We start from the raw sequence: 19,875 nt of genomic DNA on the forward strand, positions 1-19,875 counted from the left end.
TTGCAACATTGCGCTCTAGCCTGAGCAACACAGCAAGATTGTCTCAAAAAAAACCCCCAAACCAAAACCAAACCCAAACCAAAACAAAACAAAAACTCAACTCGAAACCCCTATTGGAAACTACTTCTTCTTCATGTGATGTTGGAGAATGCAGTGTCCATGGACATGGTTACTAAAGGCTTGAAAAATAATACTTTTATCCAGAATTATTTACTTTAATGTATTACTGTTCTGTTCCTCGTTCCCCACTCCCCAACATGAGAGTCTTGATATTTTACTCTAAAAGTTTTAAGTATTATACACATATGTCTTTTAATACAATACACTGCAAGTTCTTTTTGGAAGCAGACAGGGGGTCATAAACAACAAACACACAAAGTATCTCAAGAATCAACTAGGTGAGTTTGTAGATTTTTGCTGGATTGTCTGCAGTTTTATGATTTCAGCCTAGAAGACTTCCTGTTGGCTATTTTCAGAAAACCAGGGACACAGCTTGAGGGCTGAGTTAATTCCGTTAGTTAGATCTATTTTTCTGTCCCTCCATCAACAATAACTGCCCATCAGAGTAAGTAAAGTTCTAAGCGAGGGTTCTTAAATTGCTCTGTAACTTTTGTTCTAGTGATCACTGCATATGAAGTAATCACATGATCACATTTAATATTCTGATGGTTTTATTAACAAGTATATAATATATATTGCATACTGTATATAGTATATGAGGACTGTACAGTACAAATTTATGTTCACAGTTTGACATGACAAAATGTCATTACTGAATTCCCATTGGACTACAGAGTAGAAACAGAGAAGGTACATTAAACATTCACATCTTTAGTAAGAAAGATTACCAAAATGTTTCAGTATCTGCAAGTATACTAATGCATGCTAAAAACCTTTACCCATTCAGTCTTATTAGCTTATAAAATATATTACACTTTATTAAAAATTTCTGCATAGTTTATACAAGTATTAAAGTACTGTAAATGTAATAATCCTGCTATATTTGCAGGTATGGTTTAAGAGATGCTAAGCAGAAAGATTATTTTGACCCTCTAACACTAAGTACATAACAGAAAAAAAGTGCTAGTATTTGTAAAACAATAATGTTGTAGCCCTCGTTTAATGCATGTAAAGATGGCTTTGTAAATGTATTGTTTAGGTGAATTTGTGATCATTTAGCAATTGTTAACCTTGACCAAGAAGAGAATAAAGACAGCTTGGAGCAACTTCATGTATGACAGCAATTCCTTCAAGACAACTGTATATTTTCAAACCAAATTATTTTAAAACCTTAGATCTTTCAGATTGTCTTTAAAACAATCTAATCAGGAATGATGCGCAGATATACAGTATCAGCAAAATAGTCTTTCAAATTCCACATTAGTGCAATACTGATAGTGCAGATGGGTGTTTAATAAAATATACATATACATATATAGTTCCCCTGTAATTCTGTTCCAAGGCTCTTGAAACTTCTGTGTATTTAGCATCTCCCTAGTTGAATATAGCTATGCTGCGAACACAGTCTCCAAACCAAGCAATTTAGAATGTTAATGCCCATTTATGATATAGATTCACATAACTCTAAAATACAATGGATTCTGATTCTTCTGACTTCTCCAGGATGACACTTGGGTAACAATTGAAGAAACTCTATAACAAACAGAATTTACGTAATAGCAACTTCATGTTTACAAATCATTCTCATCAATTTAAAATACTGCGACTGAAATCGCCATTGGTAGTAATATGACACACACCATTAAAACATGTTCAAGGGCCTCTAATCTTGTATTTGAGGTCTTCCACAATAACAGCTAAAAATGACTAAGAGGCTAAATTTCTCAACTATCATAGTAAAATACAAATATATATATAAGAAAAGTTTGGTAAGGGCCAATTGGTAATGAAAGCATATCGACCAGCATGGGAATAGAGAATGGATGCTCTGGGTTGCTTTTGTTCCACAGTTAAAATGGATCTTTGTTAAATGAACTGTTAACACAATCTAAGCAAGCTGAACTGTAACGTAAGAGTCTTTGCAAGGTCTTGCTTAAAATCTTTTGAACAAAATTTAAATATGCCACAGCAAATGCATCAATTCCATGAGATGCCCATGAGGCTGAACTCAGGCTCCAAGCTGATCCCAGATCAATATGATCCTTTCTCACCCTTTCCCCACTTCTCTATGGATTGGAACACACATAAACTGGTTACCTCAGTCAAAACAAAAACAAAAGTGTTTTCCTTGCGTTCCATCTTGATTCTTGTGTGTTGTGAAAGAACCATCTCAAGAAATGAACACTTTGCCATGAATATGACTAAGCTTTTACAATACAGACAATATCTACTTCTCAAAGAGCCATTTTATCACTCAATTTATGTCATAGGTGCAGAAAAGAAAAACTGTAGCTAAAAAAAAAAATTCTCTTTACCTTTAGCTGAAAAACAAAACAAAACAAAAAAGCCCAATTAGGATGTTTTAATATCCTAAAGAAATTTTGCAGTGCTTTAAATAAAGGAAAATCAAACCCAAGTGCCAAGATAACACATTTCTTTGCATTTCTCAACTACATTTCTTTACAGCTGGTTCACAGGGCGGATGAGTGGGACCTCTTAGCCTTAGGTGCAGTCCCTACAACTTTTATTAACATAGCGCCATCAAAGCAAGCTCCCCACACAATTCACAGGCCTCCGGAATCACTCATTCACAGATGTTTTAAAAATGACCAAACAATGTACTCCTCCCAGTTAAAGTTGTGTTGGATCCTGAGTTGTGGCTGGGATGAATCTTCAGGATTTCATTCTTCTCTCTTCTCCTCCATTCTTGATGAAGGGGAATTTGGTTATATGCACCCACATTTGACCACTGTTGCTCACTTTCTTCAAATTTAGGACCAATGACATTTCTATGTATGAATTATTTTTATTGGCATTTAGACTATGGTGCTCAAAAGCCTGCTTTTGAATAACTTCCCCCAATAATGGTGCTATTTATCTTCAACATAAACACGAGCCATTATTTTCAGTTTGTTCTGACACTGAAATAGTGATAGGAAACTGCCAGCTCTAACAGTAAACTTTTGGGAATTTTTGAGCTACATATATGAATCCCTGATCTGTGGTTTTCTATATTTTTTCATAAATTCCCAAAATAAAGGTATGTGTGCTTCACAACTAGTTATATTTACAAATAGTGTCACTCAGGTCTTAATTGAATCAATCTCTTAAAGCATTAGCAGATGCTTTATGGGATGTGTCATGAATACAAGTGACAGTAAATTTGGCACCTTACAGCTCACACAGAAGAGTTTCTGTATAAAAGCTATGTGATTAATTTGATAAGGGAATACAAGTACCACTCAACATTTCCCTGTTTACAAAAAAAGCTATAAGCAGATTGGGTAAAAGAAGAACCATCCATACTCTTACCCAAAAGATTTCTTAGCATTACTGGGCAAATATTCCACAGAGTCCCTACTATCAATGTTTAACGATCTCATATTAAGGACATTGTAGGAATGGAGATAGTTGCATGGATAACCCCATCGGTATATGGCTTTGCAGCATGGTTCTGCAAAGCTGAGAATGCACAAGAGACTGAAGCTCTGGGAATGCTGCACACAGCTAACAAAATGTTCAAACCTCACTGACAACCCCTAGCCCAGGAGGAATTGCCTCTTCTGCTCCCCACTGCTCAATGGCCCTCTCCTCTGACTCCATGCTATGAAAGCACAGCACTCTTCCCTTGAACCACTACACATCACCCACCTAGATCCAAAGTTTGGGCTCATCTCCCATTGGTGGCAAAGACCTCCATATGAGCTGCAGGCACAAAGGAGGCAAAGAACTTGATTCAGATGAAGTCTAAGATCCAGGTTGACAAGATTTGTGAAGGATGATGGAAGAGGTGACTGCACTAGCTTGAAATCTTGCTGTACTTCTAGCTAACTGGTGCAAGGGGCCACCCTTGTTTTCACTGTCAAGCATAAAATATCACAGGGCAGAGGTAAGAATGTCTCTGGCAAGGACTAGCAGTCTGGATACTGTATTTCTAATACATTTACTCTGACATTCTTTTGAGGAATACATGGAGAACTGACAATTGGTTATGTTAGTTTACATGTTCCCTTGTTCTTATTACATTAAACGCATCTATAAGAAGGGTTTGCTTAGCATCCCCAGGAAAAAAAAAAAAAAAAAAAAAGTGTTCACATTCTTTAGGTCTGACCCGTGGTAAGGAGAGGGAGGATTAGAGAACATCTACTACTGACCATATGGAAGTTTTGGATGATATAAATTCAGAGATTCAGACCAGCTGAATCAAATTAAAATGTACATGTAAAAAATGTGTTAGATAATGGGAGGCAGGACAGAGAGAGAGCCAGGTGAGTGGGGAGTCACGCTGAGGCAGGACACAGAGGCGATCAGACTAGCATGTGGCGTTTCCTATGGAGGGCAAGATGGTCAGAACGGGAGAAGCTGCGGTCGCAGTCCGGGCACTGGAAAGGTTTGATTCCAGTATGTTTTCGGAAATGTCTTGTTAGTTCATCAGACCGAGCAAACTTCCATGTGCATCCTTCCCATGTACATTTGTAGGGTTTTTCTCCTGCAAAAGGAAAAAGAAAAGAGCTATTTTTGCCTGTAAAGGCAGTAAAGATCTTTGAGCTAATGCTTGACAAATAATATTTCCAAGATATGTTCATATATTTGTTCTTCAATAACACAGTGCACTATGAACTACTGCAGGACAAGCAAGAAACAAAATGAACTAATAGCTTAATGTTTCATTGGCTCTCTGCCAAAAAAAAAAAGGGAGGAGAATTTTAAGAGTTCTTAAAACACAGAGTCACTGAAACCCATTCTGAGGGACTACCAAATAGTGAATGAATACATGGTGATCTGTATTTGCATATCTCCCAAATCTTAAACCTGCTTGGGGGCTTAATTATATGCAGTGTTATTCATTTAATGGGAACTCCAAATTGAAAGTTTGTGGGATTTTCTTATACTTTTCAATAGATTTCTAAAAATATGAAGTCTCTAACAACTGAAATATCTGCTAGGGATTAACATCTTACTTTCTTGTTTAGTCAATAACAATTATGCCTAAGTATAATGCTCTAATTCAGGGGCACTAAAATACACAAATTCTCCCCCATCTGTCCTGAGCCAGGTTTTCACAACCCCCTCCTGTAGCATAAGGATAATTTACATATGAGGAACAGAAGCTCCTTGTGAGAAAATGATAGGGAGGACCAGGATGATGGGAGACTCTCACAAATAAAAAGGCTGTTATGGAAATCTTACATTTTAAATTAGTCATAAGGGTCATGAGTGTGACAAATTAACTCCCATTTAACACCCCTTGTTCTCTAGAAGCCTTGAGGGATTACTATTCCTTGGCATTTGAATGAGATATTTAGGATTTCTACTATCTGCTTCCTGGTACAGAATACACACACAAAGAGGCATTTTTTCCTATATCTAAACTGTCACCCAAATATTCAATGTCTTTTTAATTTTAGGCTGGAAGTTGGTAATATCCACCTCTTGGGTCCCACTAATGCCCCAACAATGCCCTCAGTAATCATCGATTTGCACTGCTGTTTGGGCGTTGCTGTAGATATAAGGCCATCACCCTCAGCTCTCTCTGTGGGTGTTAGCTTCCTCTGCCTCCTCCCAGGATTCACTTAAAAACTTCACTTCCATTTTGCCACTTTCCTTCCCTTTTCTCTTCCAAACCTCAGATTCCTCTTTGTAAATCTTCTGAGTAAAAATGATTTGCAAGACTCAGAAAAGCAACCTACACTGCTAAGGAAAATGTACACAGATGCAAACTGCTGTCAAACTAGAATTTCACATCAAAGAGTTTGAGGTGAGATGAGCCTGTATATACATCACCACTACTAATAGTCAATCAGGCTGTTAAAACATTTCATTTTTAATTTTTTTTTAGAGACAAGGCCTCCCTATGTTGCCCAGACCGGACTCGAACAATCCTCCTGCCTCAACCTCCCAAGGAGCTGGGACCACAGGTGCATGCCACTGCACCTGGCTGTTAAAACATTTTTGTATTATTTCCTTAAGATGTTTTACTACCAAAACATTTGGCACTGAGATCAAGTTCACATTTTTCTTGGCTATGTAATGACTTTTGTATGATCCGGCTGCTCATGTTCTATATTCAGTATTGGGCAAGATGGAAGAAATCCTAAAACAAATATGGTAGGCAATGGCATAAGAGCTTCCTCAAGTTTAGAAGACAAATATTAACCACATTTCTTCACCTTTCTTTCCTTCAAGGACAGTCTTCTATTTGAGTTGTTTGTGTTAAACTGTTGCATTAATTTGTGCTGCACAAAGACTGTTCTTGGCTCTCATGAATTTACAATGCATGTATGTGAAATAGCTCGTAGGAAGGCCACATCCTTGACTGTGAAAGCGCTTCCCCCGTTCCAGTGGCAAAGGTTCCAACCCTTTCTCCCTTCTTTGCTAGAAAGCACAGAACTGCAAGTGATTGTGAGCGGCCTTGTTTTGGGGATTACTTTGAATCTATTCTAACTTATTACCAAGGTGAATCATTAGCAACATCTTCATTCTGCACAACTAATCTGGAGACGACACATCTGGAGATGACTATGGTAACTTTTAAGATGCCTGAAAACCTTTCATTGTAACAACCTTTGCATTCCATTCTAATACTTCTTAAGAAGAAAGATTAAGTGGGTCTAGTGTTTCTAATACCTGTGTGTGTTCTTCTGTGTGCTTTCAAGTGGGAGCTTTTAGTGTACACTTTGTTGCATCCATCATAATCACATCTGTGTATCCTCCGCTTCCTTTGAGTATCCGGGGATTCCACAGGTAAAGGTCTCTTCCCAGGCTGCACGATGACCGAAGGGTGATTCCTGTGAAAGCCAAGGTTACAGGCAAAGTGTTGAGAGCACGCTCTTCCTTTTCCATCAGTCTACTAAAAGCATTAACAACACTGGGCAAAAACAAACAAACAAAAAATCCCGACAAAATAAACAGAAAGAAATTAGCTGATCAACCCAAGAAGCACTGCTATATTCATTCAACAAACATTTAGTGAGCACCTACCATGAGCCAGGCACTGTGCTTGGCACCGGGACACAAAGATGAATAAAAACAGGGTTCCTGCCCTCGAGGAGCTCACACTCTAGGGGGAGACAGACATGGAGATAAGTAATGACAGTAAGAAGGGTTAAGTGCTATGCTAGAGGCAGGCGCCGAGTGCTGGGGAGGCTCTTTCCCTCAGTCAACTTTTGCCTATTTATAGAATCTTGTGGCTCTAGGCAATGCTGAACACTGTATTTTTTCACAGGCTGCTCTGATTTTCATTATTGTTGGCTAGGGAAAAATGGAAAAGATCAAACTCCTAAGTCTCAGGAAACCACATTGTAGGGTATATCTACGTTTCTAACCTTTATGTAATTGGCATTTAATTGGAGTCCCTTTGAGACTGCCAATTCACATGCAGTTTTCAAATGCCGGCTCTTCCAAATAACAAAAAAGTTGGCATTGCTGTCTTCACAAACTCAAGCCTCCACTGTCACTGTGATTCCTGTATGAGGGAGAATTTCAATGCAGTGTTGTGGTCACCCATGATGCTGGCTCACGTGGTGCCGGCTCCCCCATGGGACGCCTGACATTCTCCCTACCTTCCTGATTTCTCTCATTTCTGAGTTTGCACCTTCCCTGGGTGGATTCGAAACCAAATCCTGTTAAAAATCTTATAATCTAAGCTTTCTTTTTTTCAGCAAGAAGGTGGTGGAGAGAAAAGGGAGATGGAGGAAGAGCTGGGAAAAGTCTGTTATGTTCCTCAGGCTTTCTCTGCTGATTAATATAAGTAATTATAATGTTCTACTCTGCTCATTCACTTTCCTAATGACTAATTACTTGATATATCACAAGTGTATGTTGTTGGCCTCTAACTGTAATGAAAGACTTCTTTCTCTTTCATATTTAAATCTATAACTCCTAAAATGTTCCATATAATACAGGAATATTTTGCACAAGTGTGTTTGAGGAGAAAAAAGATGTGTGAACAGGAAAAAAAGAATTTGATGAGTAAACACTCTAACTCGTGAGCTTAAAAAAAGAATAAAAAAAATTTATCCATAAAAATCAAAAGGGAGTCTCTTGATATAAAACTTGTCTTGGTAAATATTTGAATACACATCCCTTGCCAGTAACTTTTTCAGGCATGCTAAGAAGTGACTAGAAAATGAACAAAAGATGTGTTTCTTAAGTGACCTTGCTTATGCTTATTTATTTATTTATTTATTTACTTCTCATCCTTTATTATGAGCAAAGGAAACTGTCAGTTTTGACTCTCACCTTCCTACTCTAGTACCTGGAAGGGGGGCAGAGATGGATAGGCCAAGTTTAGATACATGGAAAAGTGAACATAAAACAGGAGGGGGACAAGAACAAGAACTTCAATTATATATATAAATATACATAAATGTGCAAACAAATAGTAGAGAACACAGCAAAGTGAGAGGTTCACAGAGTTTTTATAAGCTGAATTATTCATTTAAAATCCTTCAATAGAAAGAAAAAGTTCAGTTTATTTTTAACTTTCAGCTTTAATGCCATCTAATGAAAATGTTTCATCTCCATTAAAAGAAATTCAGGAAATAAAGTGCTGGGGTAGAAATTTAATTATTATCTATAAAACTTTCATGTATCTTTGGGATACTGGGAGACTATCTTTCTCAGACAACTTTAGAAATCTCTCCCAATTATTGGATTTTATGGGTTGGGAATCAAACGGTTTCTGTGCAGTAATTCTGATTGCCCCTTCCAGTTGTTTACTTTACATATAAAGCTGCACCGAAAGGCTGTGGGCCCCAGTTACAAATCCCAGCTTTGTCACTGACAGTCTCTGTGATCCTGGGCCAATCTCTCACCCTCTCTGCGTCTTAGTTTCCTCTCTGTAAACCGGGGATGATGATAATGTTATCTCAGAAGGTTATATCTCTGAACAATGTCTGTTCCCAAGATAAAGCTACTAAATGGTAGCCATGAATATTGTGAGGTTCAAAATACTCTATTTGTAACTTTGTACCCCACGGTTGTTTAATTTCATGAGTTTTTTGAGGATGTCCCCAAACCAGGATATCTCTGCTTGAGCTGTCCCTTAAACCTTCTGAGCACGGTTAGCTGCCACATCTCTGAAGAGACTGATGTTGCTTCAGGCCAAAGCTAGATTAAGAGTCCTGGGCTCTCACACTTTTTGGTCTCCACTCCCATTTTCAAAGAGGTGGTTTGGGATTATTATAACCAAGAAGTTAGAGAGCTAATACATATAAGGTATCTGTCCACTGTTGTGAGCTGAGTCAGCCCTTCTTAAGTTTGCTATAATTCACATACACAACTCAATAGGGAAATCTGATCCTTATGCTTCTTGTTCTAAATATAGTTTTATGTATTTAGAACAAAGAAATCTTTTTGTAAAGCTGTAACAAAAAGAATTTGATGTACCTTTGAGTGCCTTTATAAATAATCCTAAAGCTGTAACACCACAATCAAGCAAATGGATTTCAAACCTGTACTTTTAAGTCTGCCTCTGGAAAGGAAGGCAAATATTATTGGGGCTGCCTCACTGCAGTGGTACTGGGTGCCTAGTTTCAAGTGATTCTTTCCTGGCTAGCTGGTTTCCTACGTGGGCTGCTACTGGGCATACTCCAAGACGTTACTTAATCACACCTGTGAGAACATTACTTAAAGAGTACATGTCCCAGCTGTGGCTCATCTGTTGCATTTTTTTGAGAAGCAGAATGCATTCTTAGGTCAGCTTTAAAAAAAGCATATTACTCATTAATCATTAAAAGCCACTGAGCTTGAGATCATCAAAAGAATAGTACTTAAAACAAGAGAAAAGTGTTTTCTTTTGAGCAGCATTCAGAGCACAGAATATTGCTTTCAAATCTTCTGTAATGTTTTACACCACAATTCACAATAACCCAGGCTTTGGAATAACACTTGTCCAGTCAACAGATCCCTCCCTATGGAGGCACTTGGCTTTATTTAGTTTTCTGGCATCTTTTTCATCACCGGTGCAGGAACAACGGTAAGTGCATGCCACGTTGCTAGTTACCTTGCCAGAAACATCTCTCAACATAAAAAAAAGTCTCTCAACATTTAATTCCACCTTTAAGATGTATCCATTTTGCCTAGTCATTTTTTTCCTTTCACTTGAGTGCATGAGCAGATGCAACAGATTGGATATGACAAGATGACAGGAAAAGCCCTGATTCGGAAGCAGGAGATCAAGCCCAGGGCCCCTCAACTGTTAGCAGTGTGATTACTGGTGAGTTATCTCATGTCTCAGGTAATCCGTTTGCCTTTTGCTCGGACTCTCACATGCTTGTTGTGGAGGAATGAAATAATTCCTTTGAAAACATCTGGGAAGGTTTTTTTTGAGGGAAGAGGGCACTATGCAATTGTGAGGAATAATAAAATATAATTCCATCAGAGACTCTCTCCCTACTGCTGATGCAGTTGGCTAAGAGTTATTCTCTTCATCTATTGACGAGCATATGACAACCCAAACCAAAAATGACTATGATTGGGTGCAGTGGACAATTAATCCATGAGCTACTATGAAGGTACCTACCCGAGCTGAATGTGGATACAACTAGGATATATTTGAAGTTATTCTAAAATCAGAGAATTCACATTCTGCTGTAGAGTTAATTGTGAGAGGGAGCAGGGTGGAGGGGTAGAGAAGATCAAGGAGAAAGGTGGGTAGAACATTTATTCAAGTGGAGGAAAATGATGCAGGAGGATGATGGGTAATCGTTGCCTTTGTACTCGGAAGCTGGCTGCTGAATCCAATGTTGAAGCACCGTAACACAAGACAATTACAACTACAATCAATAATGAAAACAGAAATGGGGGCAGTAAATTAAGTGACTAGTCCAAGATCACACATATGATAGAGAGCAGAGGTGGGATCCTTGCTGGACCTGAAGGCCATCTTCTTAGCAACTACAAACCCAGCCTTCAGTGTAATCACTGGTGGAGGCCAAGGTTATCTACAGTGGGATCCCATAAATGAGGCTGCTGAACCTGTGTGTGGCACTACCACATTATACCATGTTAGACGTACAAGAAACGACCATTCAGGTGCTTGGATGCTGACCAATACCGCACAGCCTTCCTACTGGATAGCAATTCTACAGGACACTATACACTCTGTAAGGACTAAGTGTATCCATATGAAAACTTTACTTGATCCACAGAACACCAAGTTTAATCTATACAAGGATTCTCATCATGGAAAAACTAAGTATATATAGCCTGGAAGAACGAAAAAAAAAACAACAAAAATAATTCATGTGGTAAGGTGCAAAATCATGGATGACTGATTCAATGAAAACTTGATGTAAATTTTGTCATAACGTTGTCAGTGTAACAGCATATTGGTTTTGGAGAGATTCTCCCATCTTGACCAGTGGTACCGGACCAGTGGCGGCCACAGACTACAAGCCGTTCCTGGTCATCCACACCATATCACACGTGTGAAATCTTGTGCTTCCGTTCCAGGTTCCAAGATGCACGCTACTATGCAAATGCTTGGTAGGCCTAAATATACTTACTCTTGCAATAATGCTTGCGGGGGGGACACTGAGTTCATTAAGGGGGGTGACATTTCTTCAGGATAATAATCTGTCCTCTGTGGTTCGATCCCAGGTTCTATTTTAATTTTTTTCTGTGATATAGGCTTCTCATATGATTCAATTACAGGTACTAAAAAATAAAAATAGAAAAGTCACTCCACATACAGTTTACCAATTTCAGCTTTTCAAAGCTTACTGCATAGCTCCTATCTACAACACAGATATGACAGATTTATTTGCCTTTGGCAGATTATAGCAGGAACAAATCTGGGGGAGATTCTTGCTTCTCCTGACCATTATTTTGCCAGTAAGCAGCAAATATAGTGACCTGGATTCTAAAACACCAGCCCTGAAATGATTCGTTCTTATAATTCTGGATTATTTCCTTTCTACCCCATAGTCGTCTGTCTATGACCAGCTGGTAAACAAGGTGGCTTTTGATCACTATTAGTTTTCACGACGATCAAAAAGTATTTATTAAATGCCTTTTGTACTTAGAACCATGTAGGTATTCAAGAAAGCAACATAAAGTCAAGATTCTTTCTGTCCCCAAGTTGACTATTACATAGTGAAAGTAATCGTCTCATGGTATCAAACAGACAGCCTGATTCTTGGGACCTCTTCCAGTATCAACACTTTAGGGGGGAAAAAAAAGAAAAGGAAATGCCTTAGGCAGATGAGTATTTCCTCTGAAGAGTTCAACAGCTCTTGCCCCCGTGCTTCCTCACCCAGCCCATCTGGTGAAGCGCCAGTACACTAAGCAAGTGCAGCAGCATGAAGCAGTGGCGGAATTTACCTTGCATGCTACTACTGGAATTTTCCATCTCCTCCGACAAGGAGACCATGAGAGGCTGCTGGAGGTGACTCGTGTACATAAAGGGGACGGGCTGCACCACCACCGGCTGGATGACGGGCAGGATCCCCGGGCTCCGTATTCCGTGCCGTGAGAGAGCAGCTGCCATCACTGGTGGCATGGACAGTGGCACGCCGAAGGGCTGCACGCCTGGAGAAGGGGGTGAGTATTTTTTTATCGGTGGGCTGGAAGATGGCATGCTCAACCCAGGCGAGGCTCTCCGGTGTGAGGACGGGAACTTCAGAGAGGAGGGCGAATTCCCAGCCGAAGGGGGTGAACTCCGCTTGTTCACCGTGAGGTCCACTGGCTCCATCTGTATTCCGTGTGACAGGCCTTCCGGGGTCTGAAAGAACTTCTCGGGCAATGGTGTGGAGTAGATGACCCCGTATTTGTTGGGCTTCATGGATTCCATGTAATTAGATGGGTATGACTATTAGAAAAGAAAAGGAAAACGTGTCAACAGCCAGGTAAGTCCATTTACTTGAAACATGAATTTAAAAAATATGCTAACAAGGTGCTTAACAATTACATGGGCTTTACAAAGTAGTTTAGATTTCGATATATACTTGACCTTAAAAAAAATGCTCAGAGAGGTGGTCTCAACAACATTAAAAATGCTTTGAGAGGCAGTCTCAAAAACATTAAAACTAAGATCAATGTGGTCACTACTGCACATGAAAAATCTGAAATTTAACCCTAAGATGATTCCTGTGTCAAACGTTAAGGCCAATACCTGGCAAAATTCTAAGACAGGTGACAGCACAGGCTTGGGGGCTATTATCATTAGGAGTCAGAGCTGGGGTTCACCAAGAACCAGCCAAGCCAAACCAACCTGGTTGCTTTTCTGGTGGGGTTTCTCGATGAGCAGGAATTGCTCTCTAGCTTTGGTGTCTAACTTCGGCAGGACAGTTATTTCTCTGGATAAGTAGTGTCTTCAACTTCGGCAGGACATTGATTTCTCATCATAGTTGTGTATGATAAGCAAGAATGGGGCTGCAAGATAGACAGTACCTTTCGTTTGATGGACTTCAGCAGCTGACCAATCCATGCCTAGGACTGGCCAACGATCCTAGTCAGCCTGGAACTGTGCTGGTTTCAGCACTGAAAGTTCCACATCCCATGAAACTCTACAGTCTCAGGCAAACCAGGAGGGGGTCAGTCACCATACACACCTTTGTACTGAAGGCCACCCTCACTGGGGCAATGATGTCCTTGGCCCTAACTTGCTCAATGTTCTTATTCAGAATCTGAATGAAGCTGTAGACTTGAATGGCAAGTCCGTGGATGACACAGAACTATAAGAAACACCTAACGTGATATGACTCACATAAGGAAATGCAGTGCTCAAAGTCATTCACACAAGCTGAGGCCCCCTGTTCTCTCCTCTATACCCTGCTACTTGCCCATCAAATGAGGCTGGGGCACAAACAGAGTGCAGAAGAGACAAAAGAGTCTGTTTCCTTCCCAAGATCTGGTCCACAACTGACCTCATTTATCTTCAAACACCTTTCTCTCTTAAAATATCAGGATAACTTTACCTGCATCTGCCAGCTTTAAATACAAACCAGTCATCATAATTTCACACAATGGGCACTGCCCTTGACCATGGAGTTCACCGAAAGTACTTCTATTCCCTAACTAACATTTTGTTGTAAATTTTCTTTGTAGAATGCAACCTAATTTTTAATTAAAAAAAATTAAACTCAACATACACCATTTTCTTTACTAGGCAGTTTAGGGAAACTGAAATTTTGCATGTCAAGCCTGCTCACCTGCAGAAAATTCTTTGTACTTGAATTCTGACAGGGACAGTGATAAACAACATATTGTGCTTCTCTTCCAGCTCTAAAATCCTATGTGTTTATGAGTTAGAGGCAATACTAACTCGGGATGCAACCAAGAAAACCCAATGGTGCCTCATAATTAAACAGTGTAAATGCATTATTAATTTCCGGGCCTCCCTGACCCCTCTAGGGGCCACTAATGTGAATTATAACCGTGGGGCAGCAGTGGTTTTGATGGGGATTTGTACTGAGATCTGGCGAATCCCCGGCTGGTTATGCATCGGAATCATCTGTGTTGTTTTTAAAATTCCAGATGCCCAGTCCCTGCTCCAGGCCTGCAGAGCAGCCTGTCACGGAGTAGCCAGTTAGTGAAAGTTTTGATCACATAACTGTGTTTATCTTTATCTGGTTTGGATGTCAGGTCCTCATGGTTAAGATCATGCTCTGTCATCTTCTGTTCTTTCTTTCTTTCTTTATCTAGGAAGTTATAATCTGTGTAACCTCCTAGAACAGGGGTTCCTGCAGCGTGGTGCACATCACTCTAGATGCACCTAAGATGCTTTTAGGTGGGGTGTACGATGAGCACAGACTAAGCTAAATTTGTTATGTGTTTATTTGTATGTGTCAGAAAAAACTGTTGCACATATATTTTGCAGTAGTGGTACTAAGTTTGCTTTTAAAATAAATTTACTATGTGAAAAAGCAATTCTATAAAAGAAGGCAAGAAAAATTACTAACTAAATATTAGGAGTGCAGGTGCTATGAGGATATGGCAAACTTCTTAAGGTTGTTCTGAATCCCCACCTTCCAGGAGGTTGTGAGGTTATGGGATAACCTACACAATGAGCTTATACACACGCCATACTAGAAGCCCCTTCTTGTCCCTGCTTATACAAGAGATGCCCACGGTCATGGGTTCTACTGCTCCCAACCAGCGCTTCTCTAACTTTACCATGCACATCCATCTACCTGGAGCACTCATTAAAATGCAAATTTTGAACTATCTGGGAGTGGAGCGAGGGAATTTAGGCTTCCTTTTGAATAGCAATGTTCTAAATGACAGAGATAGAAAATACATATACTAAACGTCTATTTAAAGGAGAGAAAAAGAATTTTCTTTTCTTTCTTTTTTTTTTTTGAGATAGGGTCTCACTGTTACTCAGGCTGGAGTGCCATGGTACGATCATAGCTCACTGCAGCCTCGACCTCCTGGGCTCAGATGATTCTCCCAACTCAGCCTCCGGAGCAAGTGGAACTACAGGCACGTGACACCACGCCTGGCTAATTTTTGTATTTTTTTGTAGACACTGGGTTTTGTCATGTTGTCCAGGCTGGTCTCGAACTGCTGGGTTCAAGTGATCTGCCCGCCTCAACCTCCCAAAGTTCTAGGATTACAGACATGAGCCACCACGCCCAGCCAGTTTTCACTACTAATACTGCTTAAAAACAAGAACATGAAGGATATAAAATCAGAAAACACAATATGCATAAAAACAGCTTTGAGTTATAGATCAAGGATCAAAAGAGAAGATTCTCTACCTTTCTTTAAAGCCAGGCATGCACAGTAACAACACAAGAGGTCCAAAACATAGCAACATTAAGTATTAAATATATTTAAATTTAAATATTTAGATGGGTATTATTAAAAGAGGCGCAAGGTTCATTAACAACAACAACAACAAAAAACCATTATAAATCATGTACACTGGAGAGTTTCAGCGAGTAATTAAATATAGAAAGGAGAATGATTTCTCCTAGTCCTAAAGTCTAATGTGCTTTATATAATTCTCCAAAGGGCAATGGTTCTGGTACTAGGAAAAAAACTTTAGGAAATGGGAGGCAGCATTGTTTCTATTGACCAAAATGTAGCTTCTCCCTTATTTTCAGCTCCGTTCTTCCAAGACCTCCCTATGACCTAGATTTTAATGCCAATAGTTATTGGCAGCTAAATGGCAAGCAAAATGAGGACATAGTTTTATTGCTGTCATTGCTGGATTTTTCTACGCATGGGGTGAGGTTTGGGAGAGTAGGAATTTAGAACCTCCAGATTTGCAAATTTAATAACATTCTCAGGTTTCTCAAGCTATTAAGACAGAAAAAGCCACACATAAAGCTAAGTTTTATCAACATTATGCAGTTTGCTGATAAGTCTGTTCTCAAATGAATGCCCTCATTCCCTCTATTGGATGTGCAATTACTGCAAGGTACAAGACTAACTGTGGGGAGACACATTTGGTCACAGATACTCAACTCTGGGCAGATAATTAACTGTTTCCACCCCAACTGCCTCACAAAAGGGTGAAGACATGTGGCCTCTCAAACTGGTTCACTTTATTTGGGTGGAGCGCACAAGCTTTTGCAATCAGCTTCCAACAATCTGGTGCCGTGTAGGGACTGACACGGCTGGGTGTGTGCCCTGGGCAGGTACAACCCGGTAACAGCCTTCCCCTCTGTTCCAGACAGTTCCTATGTTCTATCAAAGCAATGCACACAAGCGCGGCTGTACTGGCCCCAAATCCAAATCAGAGACAAGTGTTGATGAAGCAGAAAATGTGCCTCTGGCCACAGACAGACCTCCAGTGCCCTCTGTGCATGCTGCTTAGTCCAAGAGACCCTGTGTCCTGGAGCAGAGCAGGCCAAAGACTAGACACAGACATGGGCTTCTGGACCCTACTAGGGATCATAAGGGCTTAAAACAATGGGCTAAGGTAGGCATGGTGGCTCACACTTGTAACTCCAGCACCTGGAGAGGCTGAGGCAGGAGGATCGCTTAAGGCCGGGCGTCTGAGACCAGCCTGGGCAACATGGTGAGACCCCCTCTCTACAGAAAACACAAAAACGTAGCCGGGCATGGTGGTGCTCGCTTGTAGTTCCAGCTACTCGGGAGGCTGAGGCAGGAGGATTGCTTGAACTCAGGCGTTTGAGGTTGCAGTGATCTCGCTACTGCATTCCAGCCTGGGCAACAGAGCAATACCTTGTCTCACAACCAACACAAAACCAAAAAAAAACCAAAACCAAAACCAAAACAACGCCCCCTCCCCAACAAAACCACTGATCTGCCATAAGAAAAATTTCTTTCAGTCTGTAACATGCACTCAGATGTTCACACCCCTGCACAGTGTGCACTTACTGACTGCTGCTTCTCACTGTACTGTGAGGTGATAAGGGCCTGGCATAGGTGCTCAATTAATACTTGATGAATGTGTAGTAAATCAACACACTCTCTTAGCAAGTTTTTACTACTGATAAGGTGAAGAATAATATGCCAATTATTTTGAACTTAAAAAAAATGATTTTAATTGCGACAGGGAAAGAGGTACAACGTTTGGATAATTTCCCAAAGCTCTAACTATCACTTTATGCTAAGGTGATAATTGCAATAGTTTCTTATTTTATTAGGAATAGTTTTGGCGAGTTTTCCATTATAAGACAGTTTCAGTGGATGAAATGACTAAAACATGGATGAAATCTCTATTTCACTATTCATCAACATGAAAAAAAGTGAATGTCCGTGACAGGGCAAGTCAAAAGAATCTTCATCCAAGAGAGGGTTCCAGGCACAGGAAGGCGTGATGCATGTATAAACACACACTCTGGGAACAGCAAATGGCATGCACCCCCATGCAAACAGAGGTAGAAAGCTCTCTTTCTACCAGGCTTGAAAAAGCCATGAAATGTTTCTGTTAGAACAGAGCAGAGGAAATTACTCATTTGACATACTTTCCTATCTATACTTTCGGTCTGTTAGATGACCAAAGATGACAGAATATTATTAATCCTTTCTTCAAAAGTAATCTTTCCACAGGAATAGAAGAATACTTTAAACTTTGTTTTTTGATTTGTTTTGTTTTTTACAATTTGTTTCCTTGCTCACTTCCTGAATTAAATCCTTTAATTATCAATCTTTTGGGAAATGGTAAAAAAACAATTTATGTACATGTGCATCTTTTTTACACAGTTTCATATTTTATAATTTTTTTTTAAAAAACACAGAAGTTTGGGGAGCTGCTGGTGATTTTGCCAAGACCAGGTGGACAGTAAATAGCAGAGACTGAAGGCACAGACTTGGGGAGGCAGAGTCTACTCTGTTCCACATTCTTGCAAATTTTAACAGGGTGACCCCAAGCCTTAAAGTACAAGGCTAGCGGAGAACAGTATGAGGGCTTATACGTGGTTAAGAGGGAAATGACATGTCCTCACTTTCTCTAACCAATAGCAAAAGCGCAAACAAGCAATTGTTTCTGCTGTGCTATCCTTTTAGGGGATGGGAAGAGGTGGAGAAATAAGTTACCATAAAATATTTTTATTCATCTGTAGAAATTAAAAATATTTTCACAAATGTCCTATTATTGTGCCTTAATGTTTACAACGTTGACTTGAATAGCCAAAGACTTTGACCTTCAGGTCAAAGACTGAATTAAAAAGAAAAAGGAATAATAAATTAGGTTCAATATACTTCACATATGAAGGCAGGAAAGACGAAATTTGAAGATTTAAGAGTGGAAACAAAAGCTTTTCAATTTTTTTAAGTAAAATCATTTTAACACCCCATTCCTCAAATGTTTCTGTTAACTGAGGTTGCACTGCATTAAGAAAAAAATACTTCCTGCTGAATAAAGTTAAAACCAAAACAAGAAAAAAAAAAAAATCTTCATTTTGAAGGACTGACAGTAACTTGGTGAAACTAAATTCTAAGTGTCAGTTGCAGTTGAAATCTAGCACATGAAGGAGAAAAAGACCATTAACTGCAAAATCACTCCTACATATTTTAACTTCATGTATTCATACGTTACAACAATGCAAGTTTAATAGTTAGTTCAAATTCATTTTATTCCACTTTTTTTTTCGGTTAAGTGCATTTCCTTGCACTTAATTACATATATCACACCAATTTAGCAATGTGGATCTTCATTTTAGCTTTATATTAGACTCTTGAGCCTTATTTTCATGCTTGATTAAAAGTACTGAAGTACACTGAACAGTGAAATGCCTCACTGATGGCTCTGCACCATTTGTAAAATGAATCATATTCTCCAGTGCTAAAAACCTATTCCTATTTCAAGAATATAATTAATGAGGAAATTTTGTACCTTCATTTTCCTCTAACGTGATCATGTAGTGATCCCAGGGATGGGGATGTGATGAATACAACGACAGCACCGAATAACATTCAAAGTAATTTAGTTGTTTGGCCAGGAGCGGTGGCTCATGCCTGTAATCCCAGCACTTTGGGAGGCTGAGGTGGGTGGATCATCTGAGGTCAGGAGTTCAAGACCAGCCTGGCCAACATGGCGAAACCCAGTCTCTACTGAAAATACAAAAATTAGCCTGGCATGGTAGTAGGCACCTGTAATCCCAGCTACTATGGGGGCTGAGGCAGAAGAATAACTTGAACCCAGGCGGCGGAGGTTGCAGTGAGCTGAGATCACACCACTGTACTCCTGCCTAGGCAACAGAGTGAGACTCCATCTCAAAAAAAAAAAGTAATTTAGTTTTTTGATTAATAAAATCCTTATTGCTCAGTTGCTACCATATTCAGACACTTGGTTATTCAGTTATCATGTTGGAATGCAAATGTTATTTCCTT

At 39.6% G+C, this 19,875-nt stretch overlaps 1 protein-coding gene across 1 annotated transcript in view; it reads right to left on the reverse strand.

The window, feature by feature from the left end:
* Positions 1-653: 653 nt before the first annotated feature.
* The window catches only part of KLF3 (Kruppel-like factor 3 (basic)), a 37,177-nt gene continuing 17,955 nt past the window's right edge, over positions 654-19,875 (reverse strand). The window contains exons 3-6 of the mRNA XM_011949124.1: positions 12,448-12,934; positions 11,631-11,781; positions 6,748-6,908; positions 654-4,609 (exon numbers count right to left, since the gene is read on the reverse strand). Of these exons, the coding sequence (XP_011804514.1) occupies positions 4,428-4,609; positions 6,748-6,908; positions 11,631-11,781; positions 12,448-12,934 (981 nt within the window). The 3' untranslated portion in view covers positions 654-4,427. The remainder of the gene's footprint in view (positions 4,610-6,747; positions 6,909-11,630; positions 11,782-12,447; positions 12,935-19,875) is intronic.

The sequence above is a fragment of the Colobus angolensis genome, unplaced genomic scaffold (genome assembly GCF_000951035.1).
Source record: "Colobus angolensis palliatus isolate OR3802 unplaced genomic scaffold, Cang.pa_1.0 Scaffold29, whole genome shotgun sequence".
Classification (NCBI taxonomy): Eukaryota; Metazoa; Chordata; class Mammalia; order Primates; family Cercopithecidae; genus Colobus; species Colobus angolensis.